A 20,261-nucleotide genomic window follows, 5' to 3' on the forward strand; every position below is an offset into this window, starting at 1 on the left:
CCTGATTTCCACTTGTTTGCTCTTTTCCGTTACACATATGTGTAATGTAAGGTTACTTTATCGTTCCTTGTTTCCTTGAAAGTGATTTAATATTCAACACTGACTTGCTACGCCTGTTGTGACTTCACCAGAGCCCCATTAGCTGCCATCTCTTTCAAGATTCCTGTAGGGCCTTCACAGCTACCAAAGCGGTCTCGAGGAGAGGGATAATGCTTGGAGGGGAACAGCTTAGGAAGGTACGGAGTTTCAAGTACCTGAGAAGTATTATAGAGGAAAGTGGAAGAAATTATAAGAAAATAGTCAAGCTTGGAACACAAGCAGGAGTGTTCCTGAAAAGTGTCAGAATCTTGGATTGGAGTAAGGATGTCCCTCAGAGAAGCAAAAGAGTGATACACAGGACGTACTATGTACCTATTCTGACATATGCTGCAGAAAGCTGGGTAATGAGGCAGACAGCTGTGATTAGGATACAGGCAAATTAAATGAAATTTATGAAAAGCAAGGATAAGAGTGACAAGAATGGATAAGATGAGAAATAGTAGGTTAGAGATACAGTAAAAGAAGAACCACTGCAGAACAGGATAGAGATATCCAGACCTGAAGAGAATGACAGAGGAAAAGCAGACCTGACCAACAGCAGGAAACTGCATATGATGATGATGATGATTATGATGATGATGATGATGGTTATTTTGGAATGCTGGAACCAAGTTAATGCTGCACTGTGTATATTTACATCTCATATTAATTATAGCTCGGGACAGATCGTTTCAGGCCTGAAGGTCAACTGACTCACTGCTCTGCTCTCCACCCCTCGTCCGGCAATGTTGCCACGCTATTCCACTGCACCTTCAGTCTCCTACTTTATCTATATGCCGGAACGTGCAGTTGCTTGACAGCAGTGATCTTATTAAGGTTGTTTTCTAGAGATGAGGATATTCCTCGTACGCCACCGCCAGGAAGACCAGGAAAACTACTTGGCAAGAAAGACTTCAATAAACAGTGTAAATGTATTACTATGCATGTGTACAGATTTTTCCAAACTTTGGCTGATAATCCAGACATTTTAAATACCATATAATCCCGAATACCACCACTGAGAAAGACCTACACCCTAAATTTGAGACGGCAAAATATGGAAAAACAAATAACTTACATACCCATTTAATTTTCTTCAAATATAACACAAATATAAATTCAAACGGCTTAGAATTAATAAAATCACAAAAATCATAAATAAAATCGGTCCAATACTCAGATCATTCACAATTCACCGTCATCATCTGAAGTCTCACCATAGGAACTTTCGTCACTGGTATCTTTCCACAAATAGTCGTCCTCACTACTGTCCACTGAATATGAAATTCCACATTTCTTAAAGCTTTTGGACACTAGATTGTTGGAAATGCATGCCCATGCGGTCTTGATCCAGCTGCATATTAGTCCCACTTCAGGCCTCTTTACTCATCTGGTTGGTGTTAAAGTGTGATCACCATCATAGTCCCACTTCAGGCCTCTTCACTTATCCCGTTGGTGTTAACGTGTGATCACCATCAGACATCCATTTGGTGTACAATTGTTTCATTGCAGTTTTGAAAGGCCGGTTCACACACACATCCAACGACTGTAGAATAGAAGCGAGTCCTCTGGGAATTATCTCAAGATCGGTATTTCCTTTCCTCATCATATCTTTTACGGTGTCAGTTGTATGTCTTCGGTAACTGTCCAACATATGCATGTTTTGTTTTTGTAACAAAGTTCCCGGGTGACGTTGCCAAACACACTTCACCCAGTCCTCAACTAACGCACTGTCCATCCAGCCGGACTCATGTGTTCTAACAATAACACCGGACGGCAAGTTTACTTTCGGAAGTGTTTATCTTTCCAGAACCACATACGGAGGGAGTTTGGTTTCATCCGCAAATACACACATTACCGCGCATTGTTGCTTTTCGTTACCACCTATTTTGATGGTTACACTTTTAGAACCCTTCGTATCCAACGGCATTTCAAAATAGACAGGTGTCTGGTCAGCATTCCCAATTTGTGACAACAAATAAGAATTTTGCTTCCACAAATGAATAATGTGACACTGAAAAGCCATTAATCTTTCTTCATATGCCCCAGGGAGACATTGTGAAATAGACGTACATCTCCTAATGCACAATCCCTTTCTCCGATAAAAGTATCGGATCCATCCGCGGCTTGCAGTAAAACAGTGTGTTATGAGTTCTTTTGAGATCTCTAGTGCTTTCAATTGACACATTTCACTAGAAACACCATATCCTAACTCATGTTTTTCTATCACAAATTTGTGGAGTCGTTCTTCAATTTCCGAAAACACTGCACTCCGCCTGCGGAACGCTCTGCGATTGCCGTTACTTTTTAGAAGTTTTTCCTTCTTCTTCCGCCAATCACGAATACCCAATTCATCAATATCGTACTTTCTGCCAACGGCATGATTTCTGTATATTTCAGCTTCGCTTACAACTTTAAGTTTCTCACACACAGTAAATGACCGCAGATACCATTTTGAATCCATCGCTAACTATCGAGACAGCACTTTCACAGGACAGATACGGAACTCGAATGTGAGCAAGGTAGACTTCCGTAACCAACAGTCTCGAAACTCGCAAAGTACGATATCCCGCGAGATCAGCTATTCATGCACCCAGCAACACTTGTGAAACAAATGACGATTGAGCATCCACAGCAGCGGATTTCATATTTACATCATATTTACCCATATTCTTTGATTTACCATATTTCATTACCTTACATTTCGCGTTTACAAGGCACTGTAACCGTATTGAGAAAAATCAATCTTGTTTTCTAGAACACAACTAAAACACAATAATATCTGAATGCCCATTTACATGTGGTATATTGAGTATGGTAACCGTATTAAAATCTATTTCAATACTCCATGTAAACGTAGTAAATATTTACGAGAATGAACGGCTTGAATACAACCCGCACCCAAGATTTAGAACCAATTTGGGTGAAAAAGTGCGGGTGGTATTCAGGATTATACGGTACTTTAAATTTCAAGCACCAGGCAAGTTGGCCATGTGGTTATGGGCGCGCTGCTGTGAGCTTGCATCCGGGAGAGAGTGGGTTTGAATCCTACTGTCGGCAGCCCTGAAGATGGTTTTCCGTGGTTTCCTATTTTTAATTAAGGCCATGGCCACTTCCTTCCAACTCCTAGACCTTTCCTATCCCACCTTTTGCCATAAGATCTATCTGTGTCGGTGCGACGTAAAACAACTAGCAAAAAAAAAAAAAAAAAAATTCAAGCAAGTTCAAAAATGACTGGAGATGTCAACTGTTCAGAATATTGAAAGGGCTATAGGAAATGGTGAAGGAAATGAGCCCCGCTTGAATACGCCGCAGAAGCACTTTAAAATAGAAAAGAAAATGTGTTGTTAAAATGGGAAATCACAGAAAACCATCTTCACAGCTGCCCACTGTACCCGAGCCTGGGAGTAGCTTGAACATGTTAATGCTCGTAGCTAAACACGAATAGGTTCAACAAGAAAAACACTATTTTAAAAAACAGCATATTTCCTCGCGAACATTAATTTGAGAAGTGACATACAGACATATCACCTCTTAACAGGAATAGGCTTGAAAACTTTTAAGTGCTTAATTGTAATGCAGAGTGAGAGAAAGGGAAGGCACATCAGTCCAACTGGACAACACCATACTGAATACACGTGACCATAAGACCTGTAAAGTTGTGTCCCGAGCTATAGATGAAACACCACATTCCAACTCTGTAGCATAATATAAACTTGTGGGAAACTCACATAAAGTAAAAACATCTACCAAATAGATAGCAGGGCACAGTCCAATCATTTCTGACATCATCATGAGAACACAGCTGCTTGCTTCTTGACCAAACTGGAGAAGTTGCGCGAGCAGAACTATACATGAACGAGGATCATGACCGAGGCAAACCAGCTGCTGAGCTAACGAGGCAAGGCTGGGAGCCATGGCTGCACACAACACAGAATCCTTCTTCTCGGCAGCCACTCCCGCTAACTCAATGTACAAAGACGCTGTGGATTCCAAGTCACTCTCTGAGTTCATCTGAAACCAATAGATGAATTATATCAGGGTACTACAAAGAAAAACGCCAAATATAGCTATTATAGACAATCTTTGAATCAAAAATATCCATGAATACAATGAAGCAGCACTGCAAATCCTTTAAGGACATCAGTGGCTGAAACTTAATTTACACCTTGATAAAGATTTTTACCTGCTCTTTCATTTTGTAAAATCATATTGCTTTGAATCTTATTCTTTCAACACAAAAACTGCTTTCTATTTCACTCATCCCAAGATAAGTTAGAAAATTAAAAGTTCTCAGGGAAGCATTTTTTGATTTCAAACAATATGAAATCACTGATTCAGCTAATGTTGTCAAACCATTCTGCATTATATCAAATGTTTTTTTAAGGAATGATTTTGTTTTGATTTGGTTTAATTTAAAAAATGAATGAAGTATTTGCCTTGAATCGTGAATGAAACTGACTTGTTCTGTACTGACCAGGTATTATTTTCTTATGCGGACCAGTAAAAACAAAAGTAGTGTGTCGCATTTGTGCATTATTAGTAAGATTTAATAGTTCTCTTTAACAAAGGCAGCTGTTTAAATTCGCTATCAATAATTCATTTAAAGAACAATAATATCCACTGTAGTCACGTCCTAGTTCGTGAACCATGGGCAACGGCTGAGTGGCCTAGTAAGTGGTCCTGAGAGTCGGGATACCAGTTGCTATGGAATGGGAGTGGGCATCTCGGACATATTCTGAGTCGTGGCCCTCCTTGTGCTCAGGCGGCTAGGACTATACAATTCACCGGTGGTCCATAACCCGTTAGAGGAGAGATCCTCACTTGGACTATGTGCAAGTAGGGCAGCATCCTGCTTCATGAATTTACCGAGCTCAGAACACTTTAAGCAAGCCTCGGACCTATGGGAGTAATGGAGTCCCACTGACATTTGACAGGCGAGGGACTCCTTGGAAACAACTTGGCGAACGAAATGGAATTCGATGGGGAGTTATTAATGGGGCTTATGGAAGACAGAAGGTAGAACTGGCTGAGTCAGCAAAGAGGATGCATCTGGATGTGCTAGGAGTAAGTGATATTCGGGTAAGGGGAGATAATGAGGAAGAGATAGGAGATTATAAAGTGTACTTGACGGGTGTTAGAAAGGGAAGGGCAGAGTCTGGGGTAGGGCTCTTTATCAGGAATACCATTGCATGCAACATAGTTTCTGTTAGGCACGTAAATGAGCGAATGATGTGGGTAGATTTGTCAGTTGGAGGAATTAGGACAAGAATTGTGTCTGTTTATTCACCATGTGAGGGTGCAGGTGAGGATGAAGTTGACAAGTTTTATGAAGCATTGAGTGACATCATGGTCAGGGTCAACAGCAAGGACAGAATAGTGCTAATGGGCGATTTCAATGCGAGAGTTGGGAATAGAACTGAAGGATACGAAAGGGTGATGGGTAAATGTGGGGAAGATATGGAAGCTAATGGGAATGGGAAGCGTTTGCTGGACTTCTGTGCTAGTATGGGTTTAGCTGTTACGAATACATTCTTCAAGCATAAGGCTATTCACCGCTACACATGGGAGGCTAGGGGTACCAGATCCATAATAGACTATATCTTAACCGACGTTGAATTCAGGAAATCTGTTAGGAATGTACGAGTTTTTTGCGGATTTTTCGATGATACAGACCTCGGACCATGTGACCTTGCCGCGGTGGGGAGGCTTGCGTGTCCCAATGATGCTGATAGCCGAGCCGCAGGTGCAACCATATCGGATGGGTATCTGTTGAGAGACCAGACTAACGAATGGTTCATCGAAAGGGGGGTAGCAGCCTTTCGGTAGTTGCAAGGGCGGCAGTCTAGATGATTGACTGATACGGCCTTGCAATAATACTCAACATGGCGTAGCTGTGTTGATACTGCTACACGGCTGAAAGCAACGGGAAACTACAGCCGTAACTACCTCCCGAGGACATGCAGCTCTCTCTGTATGAATGATGTACTGATGATGGCTTGTTCCCGGGTAAAATATTCCGGAGGTAAACTAGTCCCCCATTCGGATCTCCGGGTGGGGACTACACGAGAGGAGGCGATCATCAGGAAGATGGATACTGACATTCTGCGAGTCGGAGCGTGGAATGTTAGAAGTTTGAATCGTTGTGGTAGGTTAGAGAAACTGAAAAGGGAGATGGATAGGCTAAAGTTAGATGTAGTTGGTATAAGTGAAGTACGTTGGCAGGAAGAACAAGATTTTTGGTCAGGCGACTACCGAATTAACAACACGAAATCAAACAGGGGAAATGCAGGAGTTGGTTTAATAATGAATAAGAAAATAGGACAGCGGGTAAGCTACTACAACCAGCATAGTGAAAGAATTATTGTCGTCAAGATAGACACCAAACCAATGCCCACCACAATAGTGCAGGTCTATATGCCTACTAGTTCAGCGGATGATGAAGAAATCGAAAGAATATATGAGGAGATAGAAGATTTAATACAATATGTAAAAGGTGACGAGAATCTAATTGTGATGGAAGACTGGAATGCAGTGGTAGGCCAAGGAAGAGAAGGTAGTACAGTAGGAGAATTTGGATTGGGACAAAGGAACGAAAGAGGAAGTCGGCTGGTTGAATTCTGCACTGATCGTAATTTAGTCCTTGCCAATACTTGGTTCAAACACCACAAACGACGGCTGTATACGTGGACGAGACCTGGAGACACTGGAAGGTATCAAATAGACTTCATTATGATTAGGCAGAGATTCAGAAACCAGGTGTTAGATTGCAAAGCTTTCCCAGGAGCAGACATGGACTCTGACCACAACTTGTTGGTCATGAAATGCCATCTGAAGCTGAAGAAATTGAAGAAAGGAAAGAATGCAAAAAGATGGGATCTAGACAAGTTGAAAGAAAAGAGTGTGAGGGATTGTTTCAAGGAACATGTTGCAAAAGGGCTAAATGAAAAGGTTGAAGGAAACACTATAGAGGAAGAGTCATGAAAAATGAAGTCAGTAGGGCTGCTGAAGAAATGTTAGGAAGGAAGAAAAGATCAACTAAGAATCAGTGGATAACTCAGGAGATAGTAGACCTGATTGATGAACGACGAAAATACAAGAATGCTAGAAATGAAGAGGGCAGAAAAGAATACAGGCGATTAAAGAATGAAGTGGATAGAAAGTGCAAGGTAGCTAAGGAAGAATGGCTGAAGGAGAAGTGCAAGGATGTCGAAGGCTGTATGGTCCTGGGAAAAGTAGATGCTGCATACAGAAAAATCAAGGAAACCTTTGGAGAAAGGAAATCTAGGTGTATGAATATTAAGAGCTCAGATGGAAAGCCACTTCTAGGGAAAGAAGACAAAGCAGAAAGATGGCAGGAGCATATCCAACAGTTGTATGAAGGAAAAGATGTAGATAATTTGGTTCTGGAACATGAAGAGGCTGTTGATGCTGATGAAATGGGAGACCCAATTTTGAGGTCAGAGTTTGACAGAGCTGTGAGTGACCTAAATAGGAACAAGGCACCTGGAATTGATGACATTCCCTCTGAATTACTGACTGCCTTAGGAGAAACCAGCATGGCAAGGTTATTTCATTTAGTGTGCAAGATGTATGAGACAGGAGAAGTCCCATCTGATTTTTGGCAGAATGTTGTTATACCTATTCCCAAGAAAGCTGGTGCTGACAGGTGTGAAAACTACCGCACCATTAGTTTAGTATCTCATGCCTGCAAAATTGTAGACCAAAAGAATGGAAAAACAAGTTGAAGCTGAGTTGGGAGAAGATCAATTTGGCTTCAGAAGAAATGTAGGAACACGTGAAGCAATCCTGACTTTACGTCTGATCTTAGAGGATCGAATCAAGAAGGACAAGCCCACGTACATGGCATTCGTAGATCTAGAAAAGGCATTCGATAATGTTGATTGGACCAAGCTATTTATGATTCTGAAGATGATAGGGATCAGATACCGAGAACGAAGAATTATCTACAATCTGTATAAAAATCAGTATGCAGTGATAAGAATTGAGGGCTTCGCAAAAGAAGCAGCAATCCAAAAAGGAGTCAGGCAAGGCTGCAGTTTGTCCCCCCTCCTTTTCAATGTTTACATAGAATGGGCAGTAAAGGAAATCAAAGAGAAATTTGGAAAGGGAATCACAGTCCAAGGAGAGGAAATCAAAACCTTGAGATTTGCCGATGATATTGTTATTTTATCTGAGACTGCAGAAGATCTCGAGAAGTTGCTGAATGGTATGGATGAAGTCTTGGGTAAGGAGTACAAGATGAAAATAAATAAGTCCAAAACAAAAATAATGGAGTGCAGTCGAACGAAGGCAGGTGATGTAGAAAATATTAGATTAGGAAATGAAGTCTTAAAGGAAGTAGAGGAATATTGTTACTTGTGTAGTAAAATAACTAACGATGGCAGAAGTAAGGAGGACATAAAATGCAGACTAGCACAAGCAAGGAAGAGCTTTCTTAAGAAAAGAAATTTGCTCACTTCAAACATTGATATCGGAATTAGAAAGATGTTTTTGAAGACTTTCGTGTGGAGCGTGGCATTGTATGGAAGTGAAACATGGACGATAACTAGCTCAGAAAGAAAGAGAATAGAAGCTTTTGAAATGTGGTGTTACAGAAGAATGCTGAAGGTGAGATGGATAGATCGAATCACAAATGAAGAGATACTGAATCGAATTGGTGAGAAGAGATCGATTTGGCTAAATTTGACGAGAAGAAGAGATAGAATGATAGGACACATCTTAAGACACCCAGGACTTGTTCAGTTGGTTTTTGAAGGAAGTGTAGTTGGTAAGAACGGTAGGGGTAGACCAAGGTATGAATATGACAAGCAGATTAGAGCAGATGTAGGATGCAATAGTTACGTAGAAATGAAAAGGTTAGCACAGGATAGGGTGGCATGGAGAGCTGCATCAAACCAGTCTATGGGCTGATGACTCAAACAACAACACAATATCCACGTCAACAATAACCACAGAAAATATACTACACACAAGATAAACTGACTTATCTGGTTGAACCCACTTTTATTAACAACATTCAGAATATTAGCAAGATAACTCAGCTTATCTGATTCTTACTGGGGACTGTTTTGTGTTCTTGAATAATATGGAAGTATAATTTGGCTATTTCTTCAATATTATGGCAAAATGACTTATCTTGTTAATGTCAAAGTATGGAGAGCATTGACCTTAGTAGGTTACTAAAAAAATTTAAGAAAACGAAAAAAAGACATCTCGTTTTCCCCTGGGATGAGTGATTTAAAAAAATACTTTTCTTGAAAATTAGCTGTGAACATTTCCCTCATCATGATATTTTATTAAACTGATTTTAATGAACTATTACAATTTACTAGATGTATGCAAGATAAAAGAGAGTATTGAACACCTTCAAATACCACCAGACTGAGATGGGACTGAACCTGTCTACTTTGACTGTGAAGCTTCAACTTAAATCGGCAATGGTAAGCTGAGGTACAAGAATAAACACAGTACTATATCTCTTGACTGGGGAAAGGATGATAGAGAAGTTCAAGAACAGGTTGATGGAGCAAAGATTTACCAATGAAAGTTGAAGAAATAATGTGCAAGGCATATATATACACCAACCATGATATACAAACCAGAGACTCGGGCAGTGACAAAGACGGAGGAAAAACGTATACAGGCAGCAGAATAGAAATTAAAAATCTGAGAAACGTGTTAAAGATGGGGATAGATAAATAGATAGATAGATAGAGAAACAAAGTCAGATGGAAAGGTAGAGGTGGAAAAGTTAGGTATTAAAATGGAGGAAAAAGATAGTTTGGACATATGAAAAGAATGAATGAAGAATATACTATGGAATTGGATACAAGAACTAGAGTAAAATAAGGCTTGTAGAGTGTCATCTTTGTTCATCCCACAGCAGCCACCTTACTTGATGGCAGAATTGTGTCACCTTGTTAATTTGGTTCTTCACTTCATGTTTTGCCAGGTTGTCTTTTAAGATAATGCTGCTCAAGTATTTTAAACCTGGGATGTTGTCCAGCTTTGTTTCATTGAACATGACAATTGGTTTATCTCCTTCCTTCTGCACTGCCATCATGCTGTCTTTGTTTCGCTGACGTTTAGGTCATAGCCCTTAAACTTATCAACTCCAGCTTTGCAGTCTTTCTTATGATTTACTCCAAATTACATCAAATGTGATTGTGAAGGCTTGTAGGTCAGTGTGCCCTTTTCTTTTAAGTGACTTCATTATGGCTTCCACCATGACGATGAATAGAAAAGATAATAAACTGCCCTGCTGTACTCCTCTCTTCGTTTCAAGCCAGTCACTTTGTCTATGAAGCTGACTCCCACCTGCTGTTCTTTCATGCCTTACCAAATTCTCTCCCTCAGTAGACTGTTGTAGGTTTTCTCAAGGTTCAAAAATATTAGAAGCAGAGGCTTCTTCTCCCATTATTTGCTATTTATCTACATAGATATTTATATTGAAGAAGGTATCTAGTTTGGATGATTTGCAACTCATCCTTTTATCCTAGTTACCATACATTGAGTAGCAACATATGCTCTTTGGCTTAAGCATATGGTCCCCAATCTAAACACATGGATACAAGTGTCAATATTTACATTAATAGTGTATTGTGCATTGTAAATTTCCCTTTGTTCACAACTCCAACACATTTTGATGCCATTTTTACTTTCACAATGATAAAGTTAACAATCACCACAGATTCATTTAAAAAATATTTTTTGCCACATTGAATAGCTAATATAGGACCAACTGTGTTAAAAGAGTTAGGCATACACTTAATAATAATAATGTTATTTGTTTTACGTCCCACTAACTACTCTTTTACGGTTTTCGGAGAAGCCGAGGTGCCGGAATTTTGTCCCGCAGGAGTTCTTTTATGTGCCACTAAATCTACCGACATGAGGCTGACGTATTTGAGCACCTTCAAATACCACCAGACTGAGCCAGGATCGAACCTGCCAAGTTGGGGTCAGAAGGCCAGCGCCTCAACCGTCTGAGCCACTCAGCCCAGCCGTGGCATACACTTAAAATTGAACAGAATTTTAATTCACTTCTGCATGTAAAGTATAACAATTTGTATTGTAACTTTTATTCTTCTTCTTACATCGCCATTATCCAGGTAGGTCGTGGGTCGGGCTGTGGATCACTGACCTCCATCCATTTCTCGCACCTTCCAGCAGATACAAGAGATGTACCTCACTTCAGAGGTACTCCTCAGCTCTTTGTCCTGATCCACTCCTCTATTAGGCTATTATTACAGTGGGTTCGTCATACCCAAAAGCGTTTTATATCTGTCTGTCAGGTTTCAATGAGGCTGCCCCTGTCTGGCAAACAGATGGAAGCTGCTGGAATTCAGTGAATTTCCTCCACTGGCAGATCAGCACCCACCTAAAAGGGTTTCTAGAGAGTCTGGGTTTTTTCATCACCAAACAATTTGTGTTGAGTTGCTGGCTGTAAGCAGGCAACCCTGGCCAGACAGTAAGACAATTCTTATTAAAAGAAATGGACAAATTGGAATGGGAGGAAAGCAGTGAATTTGGAGGAGACAAAATCACCTGTTCTGGTTGAATTATGAGCTATAAATTTCATTTTTGTTCTGTATTGAAGTGCAATTATAAGAAATAAATATATCAAGTACATGATATTACATCAGTCCTGGGAAAAGTTTCAGCCACTTAGTGGCCATCTTTAGCCAAATAAAAATTAAACAGATTATGTAATAACTAAAACATATGTATACCAAAGACAATGTTGCAGGAATAATTATAACATTAAAATACATATAATCACAAAAATTATGGTTATGATCTTCTATAATTATAAAAGCAAGTCGTTCTAGAGCGATATATATATAAATATTTAAAAATGAAAAAAGACGTGAATTAATGAGGCTCTTCCAGAAATTTCAGAAATTTGAAACTTGGTACGGGAGAAGCTGATGACACCATGATCCCTAGAAAAATAGAAAATTCTCAAAATTCCCTGAAGGGGGCATGTGGGGGGCTTCAAATTTTTGGCTCAGCATAAGAACGCAGTCGTATAATCTGTCCAAAGCGACAACCTATAGGTTTTGTGGGCTTAAACGTTTTCAGGATTTTCCTAATTTTTATCCCCCGTCCCCCAAATCAAGGTGGCGGAACAACCTGCCAGACGAGGTAGAAAATTGAAATTTGGTGAAATTATAGCTTTTGGTCCCTAACCAATGGAAAAATTCCAAGATGTTCAAATTTTTCTTTTTTTACCCCCAAAGATATCAAAATATGGAGGCAATTTTAATGACTGTGCAGAGCTATTTTTTGGCTAAACGGTAAGTCGTTTCACAAAACGGATGGCACAATCTCACTTCAATTCGGAGTGATCTACAACTTTGGTCCTATGACATTTTGTCGTATCTCTCTCCCTTATACGTTAGATTTGGCCGTATTTCTGAATTGTTTGTAAATTTGGTGATTTTTACAAGTATATTTCATTATTTGACACACTTATAAGAAAGATAGTATAGTCAAATTCTATACGAATATTGGCCCACACAGTAGCCGTATTTGTGCCAAATTGTTTGTTTTAAGCTGTCACATATCTGAAAGATAATTCTATATGTGAAAAGCTTACCCCAATTTTACCCTATTCTTCTTTTCTAAAACAATCTTACCTTTAAATAGATGAGCTACTTGAACGTATCATAGGACCACCCATTTAGATCGCTAAATGTGGCCATGCGTCTTATCGTACAATCCGTTTTTCGATTTGATGTACCGTTTTAGCAGCAGTTATGCTGTAAGTGAAGGTAAACATCCATATACTTCCGTATGACGACTATATTCTTTTATTGACGTCGATTTGTAGTAATATAGAAAGGGTTTGTCTGCCATTGTTATTAAATACTTTGCAAATCGATAGTGACTGTCAGAAGGAGGGCGTCTGCTATTGTAATCAGTCCTCCCCACATCGACTTTGACAGGCAGTAAGAATGGGGTCGTCCTCCATCTCCTGTGCACTATTTTAGTGCATAATTCCCTTCTCGATTCGACTCGCAGAAGACAAGGGAATCTTCCATTATAAACAAATTTACCCATCTAAAACGTGACTGACATTAGACATAGTGGCCTGCTATTATAATGGAAACTCACCAACTCGGTGTGACTGGCAGTAAGCTGACTGGCAGTTGGGAAGGTCCTTGCAAATATAATAAAAGTTCCTCAACTGTAATCTATCTGAAAGTAGGAAATGGGGTCTGCTATTGTAATGAAACCTCCCCAAATAGATTTTGGCCACGCACTAGGCAATGGGGCCTGCTGTTAAATGAAAATTACCAACCTCTTTGTGAATTGCAGAAGACAAGTGGACTTGCCGTTATCATCGCAATTCCGCAAATCACACTTACATTGGAAACAACGTCTGTTGATTTCACAATGCTGTTTCGCGGATAAAGCCAAGTCACGTCCAATTTAAAAATCTTATTCACTTCATGTGCAGTAATTTACTTCGATATCCGTATACAATGTAGAGTACTGTAGCAAAGCACAGGTACATTTGCTAGTCTTACGACTTCTTAGACTTACGACCTCAGGCAAAGAAGTAAATCTCTAATGTCTGATGCAGAACAAGCACTGACGTGATGGAGGAAGCAGGCAGGCCATGTAAACAAAGGACGACAGGAAGGGCATCCGGTCATAAAAACCCGCCACGGCAGATTCATCTCACTTCATACCCGACTATTAGTACTGATGATTTCTCTATTCATGTACACTCCAAAATGAATATTTGTCAAGTCAGCCCCTAGACGAGTGTTGATGTCCACCCTCGTTCCGGAGCTGGGGAGCAGGAACAAGCTTGTCAAGGGCTGAGAAGAAAAAAATGTGGAAGAACTAGGATGGATGAGGAGAGAGTCTATCTATTTGAAGATGGTTGGCTCTGCAGCCTAGGGGTAGCAAGCCTGCCTCTTACCTGGAGACCCTGGGTTCAATTCCCAACCAGATCAAAGACTTTTACCTGGATCTGAAGGTTAGTTCGAAGCTCATTCAACCTACGCGAGAACAACTGAGGAGCCATCTGATGGTGAAATAGCAACCCTGGTCTAGAAAGCCAAGAAAAGTGGCTGAGAGGATACATTGCAATGACCACGTATCACCTCAGAATCTGCAGACCTTGGAGCTGAGCAGCAGTCGCTTGACAGGCTAAGACCAGTCAGGCTGTAGTGCCGTGAGGTTTGGTTTGTGTATGATGATATGTTTTTTTTTTTTGTTTTTTTGTTTATTCTTCTCTTCTCTTTCTGTTGCTCCCGCCTTGTCTAGTGACTAGTCATTATGTTTATCCTATTATGTGTTCCTTTTTATGTTTCTATATAGCAATTTATGACCAACATTTTGGAGTGTAAATGAATAGAGAAATCATCAGTACAATTAATATGCTGTTGATGCTGTTATCTTAAGTGATAAAACTGAGGATCTCCATCTCATATCAAACCAGTGAATCAATATGGACTCAAGACGGGTTTAAGTATTAATTCCTAAAACTAAAAATTATGTAGACATGATATGGGCTTTTGGGCTTATGCCGTGTCAAGAAAACAAGGTGAAACTCTTTGCGTTTTGCAGAGAACTTTGCTACAATATTGCAGAAGATTTCCTTGTGAACAATCAAGATTTTCTTCTGAAGTCACGAAGCAAAGTTCTCTGCAAAAGGCAAAGAGTTTCACCGTGTTTTCTTGACACGGCATAAGTACAAAAGTCCATATCATGTCTACAAGTATGGGCTGTGAAAGCATCAATCTTAACATTTAAAAAAATGATGGTCTTCAGTCGTGAGCATTGCCTTCCCTTCCTTGGCCTACCACTGCATTCCAGTCTCCCATCACAATTACATTCTCGTCACCTTTCACTGTATCAAATCTTCTATCTCTTCATAGATTCTTTCAATTTCTTCATCATCTGCGGAACTAGTAGGCGTACAGACCTGCACTATTGTGGTCGGCATTGGTTTGGTGTCTATCTTGACACAATCTTTTCACTATGCTGGTTGTTGTAGCTTACCCACTGTTCTATATTCTTATTCATTATTAAACCAACTCCTGTATTTCCCCTGTTTGATTTAGTGTTGATAATTCTGTACTTGCCTGACCAAAAATCCTGCTCTTCCTGCCAGCATATTTCACTTATACCAACTACATCGAACTTTAGTCCATCCATCTCCCTTTCCAGACTCTCTAACCTACCACAACGATTCAAACTTCTAACATTCCACGCTCCAAATCGCAAAATGTCAGCATCCACCTTTCTGATGATTATCTCCTCTCGTGTAGTCCCCAACCGGAGATCCGAATGGGGGACTATTTTGCCTCCAGAATTTTTTTTTCTGCTAGTGGCTTTATGTCGCACCGACACAGATAGGTCTTATGGGGACGATGGGATAGGAAAGGCCTAGGAGATGGAAGGAAGTGGCCTTGGCCTTAATTAAGGTACAGCCCCAGTATTTGCCTGATGTGAAAATGGGAAACCATGGAAAACCATCTTAAGGGCTGCTGAGAGTGGGATTCAAACTCACTATCTCCCAGATGCAAGCTCACAGCCGCACGCCTCTAACCGCATGGCCAACTCACCTGGTCCAGAATATTTTACCTGGGAAGAAGCCATCAGCCATCATCAGTACATCATTCATACAGAGAGAGTTGCATGTCCTAGGCAGTTAGTTACAACTGTTGTTTCCCGTTGTCTTCAGCCATGTAGCAGAATCTTTTTTGCTAGTTGCTTCACGTCGCACCGACACAGATAGGTCTTATGACAAAGATGGGACAGGAAAGGCCTAGGAATGGGAAGGAAGTGGCCGTAGCCTTAATTAAGGTACAGCCCCAGCATTTGCCTGGTGTGAAAATGGGAAACCACGGAAAACCATCTTCAAGACTGCCGACAGTGGGGTTCGAACCCACTATCTCCCGGATGCAAGCTCACAGCTGTGCGCTCCTAACCGCACGGCCAACTCGCCCAGTGTGTAGCAGTATCAACGCAGATAAGCCATGTTAAGTATTATTACAAGGTCATATCAGATAATCATCTACATTGCTGCCCTCGCAACTTCCGAAAGCCTACTATCCACCTTTCGACGTTCCATTCGTTAGTCTAGTCTCTTGACAGGTACCCGTCCAATATGATTGCACCTGAGACTCGGCTATCTGGTTCACTGGGACGCACAAGCCTCCCCACCATTGTGAAGACACATGGTTCGCAGGGGAGGTTATAGAGGTTTTGAAAGAAAATAAGCAATCTGACTGGAAAACATTCAAAACTGGACAAATACATGAAACTTGCAGTAGCAGGAAACAGAGACAAATATGTCAGATTGATAGCCAACTTCAGGGGGACTTGATACAGAACATTCAAGAAAAAAATATTTCTATATATGACCTGAATCAGACAACTACTGCACAACAGACTGAAAGTAAAAAGAATAAAACTCACCAAAAGCCACGACAATATTTCCATGAGAAAGTCGTTAGTTTCTGGCAGTTTAAGCCTGAGGAGCAGCTCCCACGTTTGTCGACGACACCCAGCAGGCAGTGCAGAAGGAGCACATAGTATGTACAGAAACAAAGGCCTCAGCAGCTCCAGACTACAGTTCGCGACACTGAAAGCAATCAAACAGCATGATATTATGAACTCGATGTGTATACTCCACAGAATACGAGACAATAGACATTAATTCTCCAAGAGCAATATCATTTTACAAATAGTCAGTGACCACAGGAGTCCTGAAACAAGAACATGATTACTTGCATTGTTGATTATCAGTATGCATAGTTTAGTAATAGAATTGACTCCCTATTACGTGAAATACAAATGGTGATGGAGAATTTTAAGTAAATTCTTAATAATATTTAAGGTGATGTCATTTAGACAAGTTAAAGAAAATGCTACGCTTTTCATATGTTTCCAGGTCAACAGTGGCACAGCACACTTACTGTCAAACAGCAGTCCTATAACACACCAGTTTTTCAATGGAACATGGTAGTGATCTGAGAGGTTTGGTAGACATTGTTCGTAAATGGACTTCTTCTCCTGGCTGACTTCAGATGCCTGATGTTGATCTGTTTCAAAGCAAACTGTTGGCTCTAATAAAACGGCTTTTCCAATGCGCCGGTTTACTGCAACGATATCAGCTCTTCTAAAAGATCCTTTAGAGGACTGACTCACGGTGTACTTCTTCATGGGTTTCCAATCTTAATGATTTCAAGAATGAGGCTAAAGTATTTCTCACTTTGTGATGTCTTACATTCACCAGCAATTCACCTTTGGGGCATGAGCCTAGAACGTGTCCAAGAGTTTCAATCTCACTGCAGTCTGGAAAAGGGCAGCGGGTTGAGCTGGAACATAGACCTGGTCTTGCACGAACCGCGAATATGCTGCATAACATCTTCGGAGCACTGGTCCATTCAGAGCAGTGAAATCCCCTTGCTATTGCTTAACTGTGAATTAGTTTGTGTGACATTTGAGTACAGAACAACTACCTTTCCTCCCATGAAGATAGGCCCGGTCCAGGTCTTAAAGGCATCATTTCGAAGTTCCTTCCATACGCGTCTACCAGACCAATCAATAGCTTTACACTTCCTCTTAATTTACTTTACAGTCCAATGTTCAACCTAATGAAGGAGAGAACCTGCAGGGAAAATTCAACTCAATGAAAATTAATGGAACAACTTTACTTTATCTGGACACATTGTACATGTGAAGATAATTCCTTCCACATCTTCCTTTTGTTGAACAATTGCAGAAGTGCAAAAACCATTTTTTCATCAGTAGACTGTCCCAGCTTTATTCTATCTCTTTTTATTTTATTTTATTGGTTTGTCCAATAAGGAGAGGTAAGGGTTAGGATAGGGAGGAAAGCGACCGTGCCCTTAATTAGATACAGTTTTTCCTGGTGTAAAAAGGGGAAACCACAGGAAACTATCTTCATGGCTACCAATGGTGGGGTCATCATCAATCATCTGTATTTAGGGCCCTCGCCCAAGTGGCAGATTCCGTATCAATTGTTTTCCTCATACTTATATTTATTTATAATTGTTTTCACTAGCTTTTTCTTAAATATTTTCAACGAATGAACATGGAAATTTATTGAACATTTCCCTTGATATTTTACTCGAATCCCTTACTCCTCATCCTATAAATGAATATTTGCCCCAATCTGTCCTGTTGAATCCCAACTTTATCTTCATACTAGCAAGATACCAGTGCTTTGCTACGGTATTATACTGAAATTTACAGTATAATTGAATGCTTTACATTTTGGAAAGTTCACTGTCGGCTGGGCCCATGAAATATATCCTCAGTTTGTACATCAAACAGTTTTGGAGAAATGATTATTTAATTTCGGATGTAAAACTAATGTTAATCCCATAGAATAGGAATGATTTAAACCCTTAGTTAACATCTAGGACGCAGAAGTGATCAACCTGTGAAATTGTGATGTGTATGTCGAACGGTATTAGAAGTGTAGAAAGTGTAGAATGTTTTCTTAGATAACATCTAGTATAAAGAAGACCAACCTCCATATACAACTTAAAGTTCGTATGTGAAACAGTTTCGGAAGAATGAATATTGTGACATTTTAGAGTCAGCCCCTATCTAAACCACTTAGGGAAGAAATGTTGTTTTGAAGTATACGATAATTGACACTCAGGACGTAAAAAAAAGAACCTTCTTGTACAATTACAACTTCGTAGGTCAAACGTTTTGGAGAAATGAACAATTACCCCTTAGGGGTGGAATGTTTTAAAATATCTCCTATTTCACACCTGGGATTTAAAATATATGCCGCCATTTCCAATTTTATCTCCATACGTTAAACGTTTTTGGAGGAATTAATATATTGTTTAAGGATATTAACCCCCATTTAACTCCCTGAGGGGTTACTTTTTTCAAACCTGATGTTACTTAATACCTACGATATAATTTAAAATATTTACTTCATAAGTCAAGCGGTTTCAGAGAAATGAATATTTTTGTCATCAGGCCTCATCCCACCTCCACCAGTGAAAACCCCTTAGGACTGTACTGTTTTAAGACCACTTCTTATTTGAAGCCTAAAACATATAGGAGGAACCATCGTGTGAAACTGCAGCTTCGTATGTCAAGCAGTTTCAGAGGAATATTTTTATCATCAGCCCTTACCCCCATTCAGAACCCCTTAGTGGTGTATTGTTTTAATACGTCTCATTTAGAATCTAAGACAGTGAGGGGTAAGCATCATGTGACATTTCAACCTTGTATGTCAAGCGGGTTTTCAACAGACCTCACTCACCTCTTCCCTCCCCACCTATCCCGTTGGTCTAAACCCTCTAGGGTTGTGTTATTTTAAGACCACTTATTTAAAATCTAAGACATATAGGAAGAACCATCATGTGAAATGACTAAGACAGTTCTATGTTATTGTGGCGAATTTCAAACAACACAACATCTCTTATGTTGTCTGTTGTGCCCATCCAGTTGTATAATGAGTGATTTGTCTCAAGCTAATTCAAGTGCTCTCGAAGTGGCTAAGTTTTGGGTGGGAACTGTTTGAAGTCACTTAATGAACACATATTTGTGTACTTGTTTCCATTTCATGCTTCCTTTTTTTATTTTGTACTTCTGACATGAATAAATAAAAATAAATATTCCTATTTAACACTTGAGGGATTTTTCCCTATTTAACATCGCTGAACTTTGTCCGGTGAACAGTTTCGGAGTAATGAGTAATGAGGGTTTTATCCCCATTTCACCCCCTTAGAGGTGGAATTTTTTAAAATCCTTCCTTGGTGAGTACCTGCACTTTTATAGAAGCAGATATCCAAAATTACATTACCTTTATGTCCAGTGGTTTTGCCTGGGCGCTGATTGAAAATCAGTGGATTTAGTAATTTGATAAAAGTAATCATTCCTCAGTACTACACTAAGACATTATGTGAAAATTCCTGAAGTATAAAAACCCACCGAAAAATGGAGTTTCATCTACCCCAGTACCTCCTTATAAACCACGTTTGTCATGTTACATTTTGGGGCTAAGATGACCAAGCTACTGGCAGAGCTAACTCTGGAACATGCGATATATAACTGTCCATGTAAGAAACAGTCCTCTCTGAAGTCGATGCTGGCCATTTTCAGTGAATGCCCTTCAGATTTATTAACAGTCATGGCAA

General features: G+C 40.0%; 1 protein-coding gene across 5 annotated transcripts in view; it reads right to left on the reverse strand.

The window, feature by feature from the left end:
* Window positions 1-20,261, reverse strand: part of LOC136872065 (focadhesin) — a 226,888-nt gene that overhangs the window by 138,130 nt on the left and 68,497 nt on the right. For all 5 annotated transcript variants that reach the window (XM_067145921.2, XM_067145922.2, XM_067145923.2 and 2 more), the window contains exons 6-7: window positions 16,546-16,711; window positions 3,810-4,092 (exon numbers count right to left, since the gene is read on the reverse strand). In XM_067145921.2, coding sequence (XP_067002022.2) covers window positions 3,810-4,092; window positions 16,546-16,711 — 449 coding nt within the window. The remainder of the gene's footprint in view (window positions 1-3,809; window positions 4,093-16,545; window positions 16,712-20,261) is intronic.

The sequence above is a fragment of the Anabrus simplex genome, chromosome 4 (genome assembly GCF_040414725.1).
Source record: "Anabrus simplex isolate iqAnaSimp1 chromosome 4, ASM4041472v1, whole genome shotgun sequence".
In the NCBI taxonomy this organism is placed as follows: Eukaryota; Metazoa; Arthropoda; class Insecta; order Orthoptera; family Tettigoniidae; genus Anabrus; species Anabrus simplex.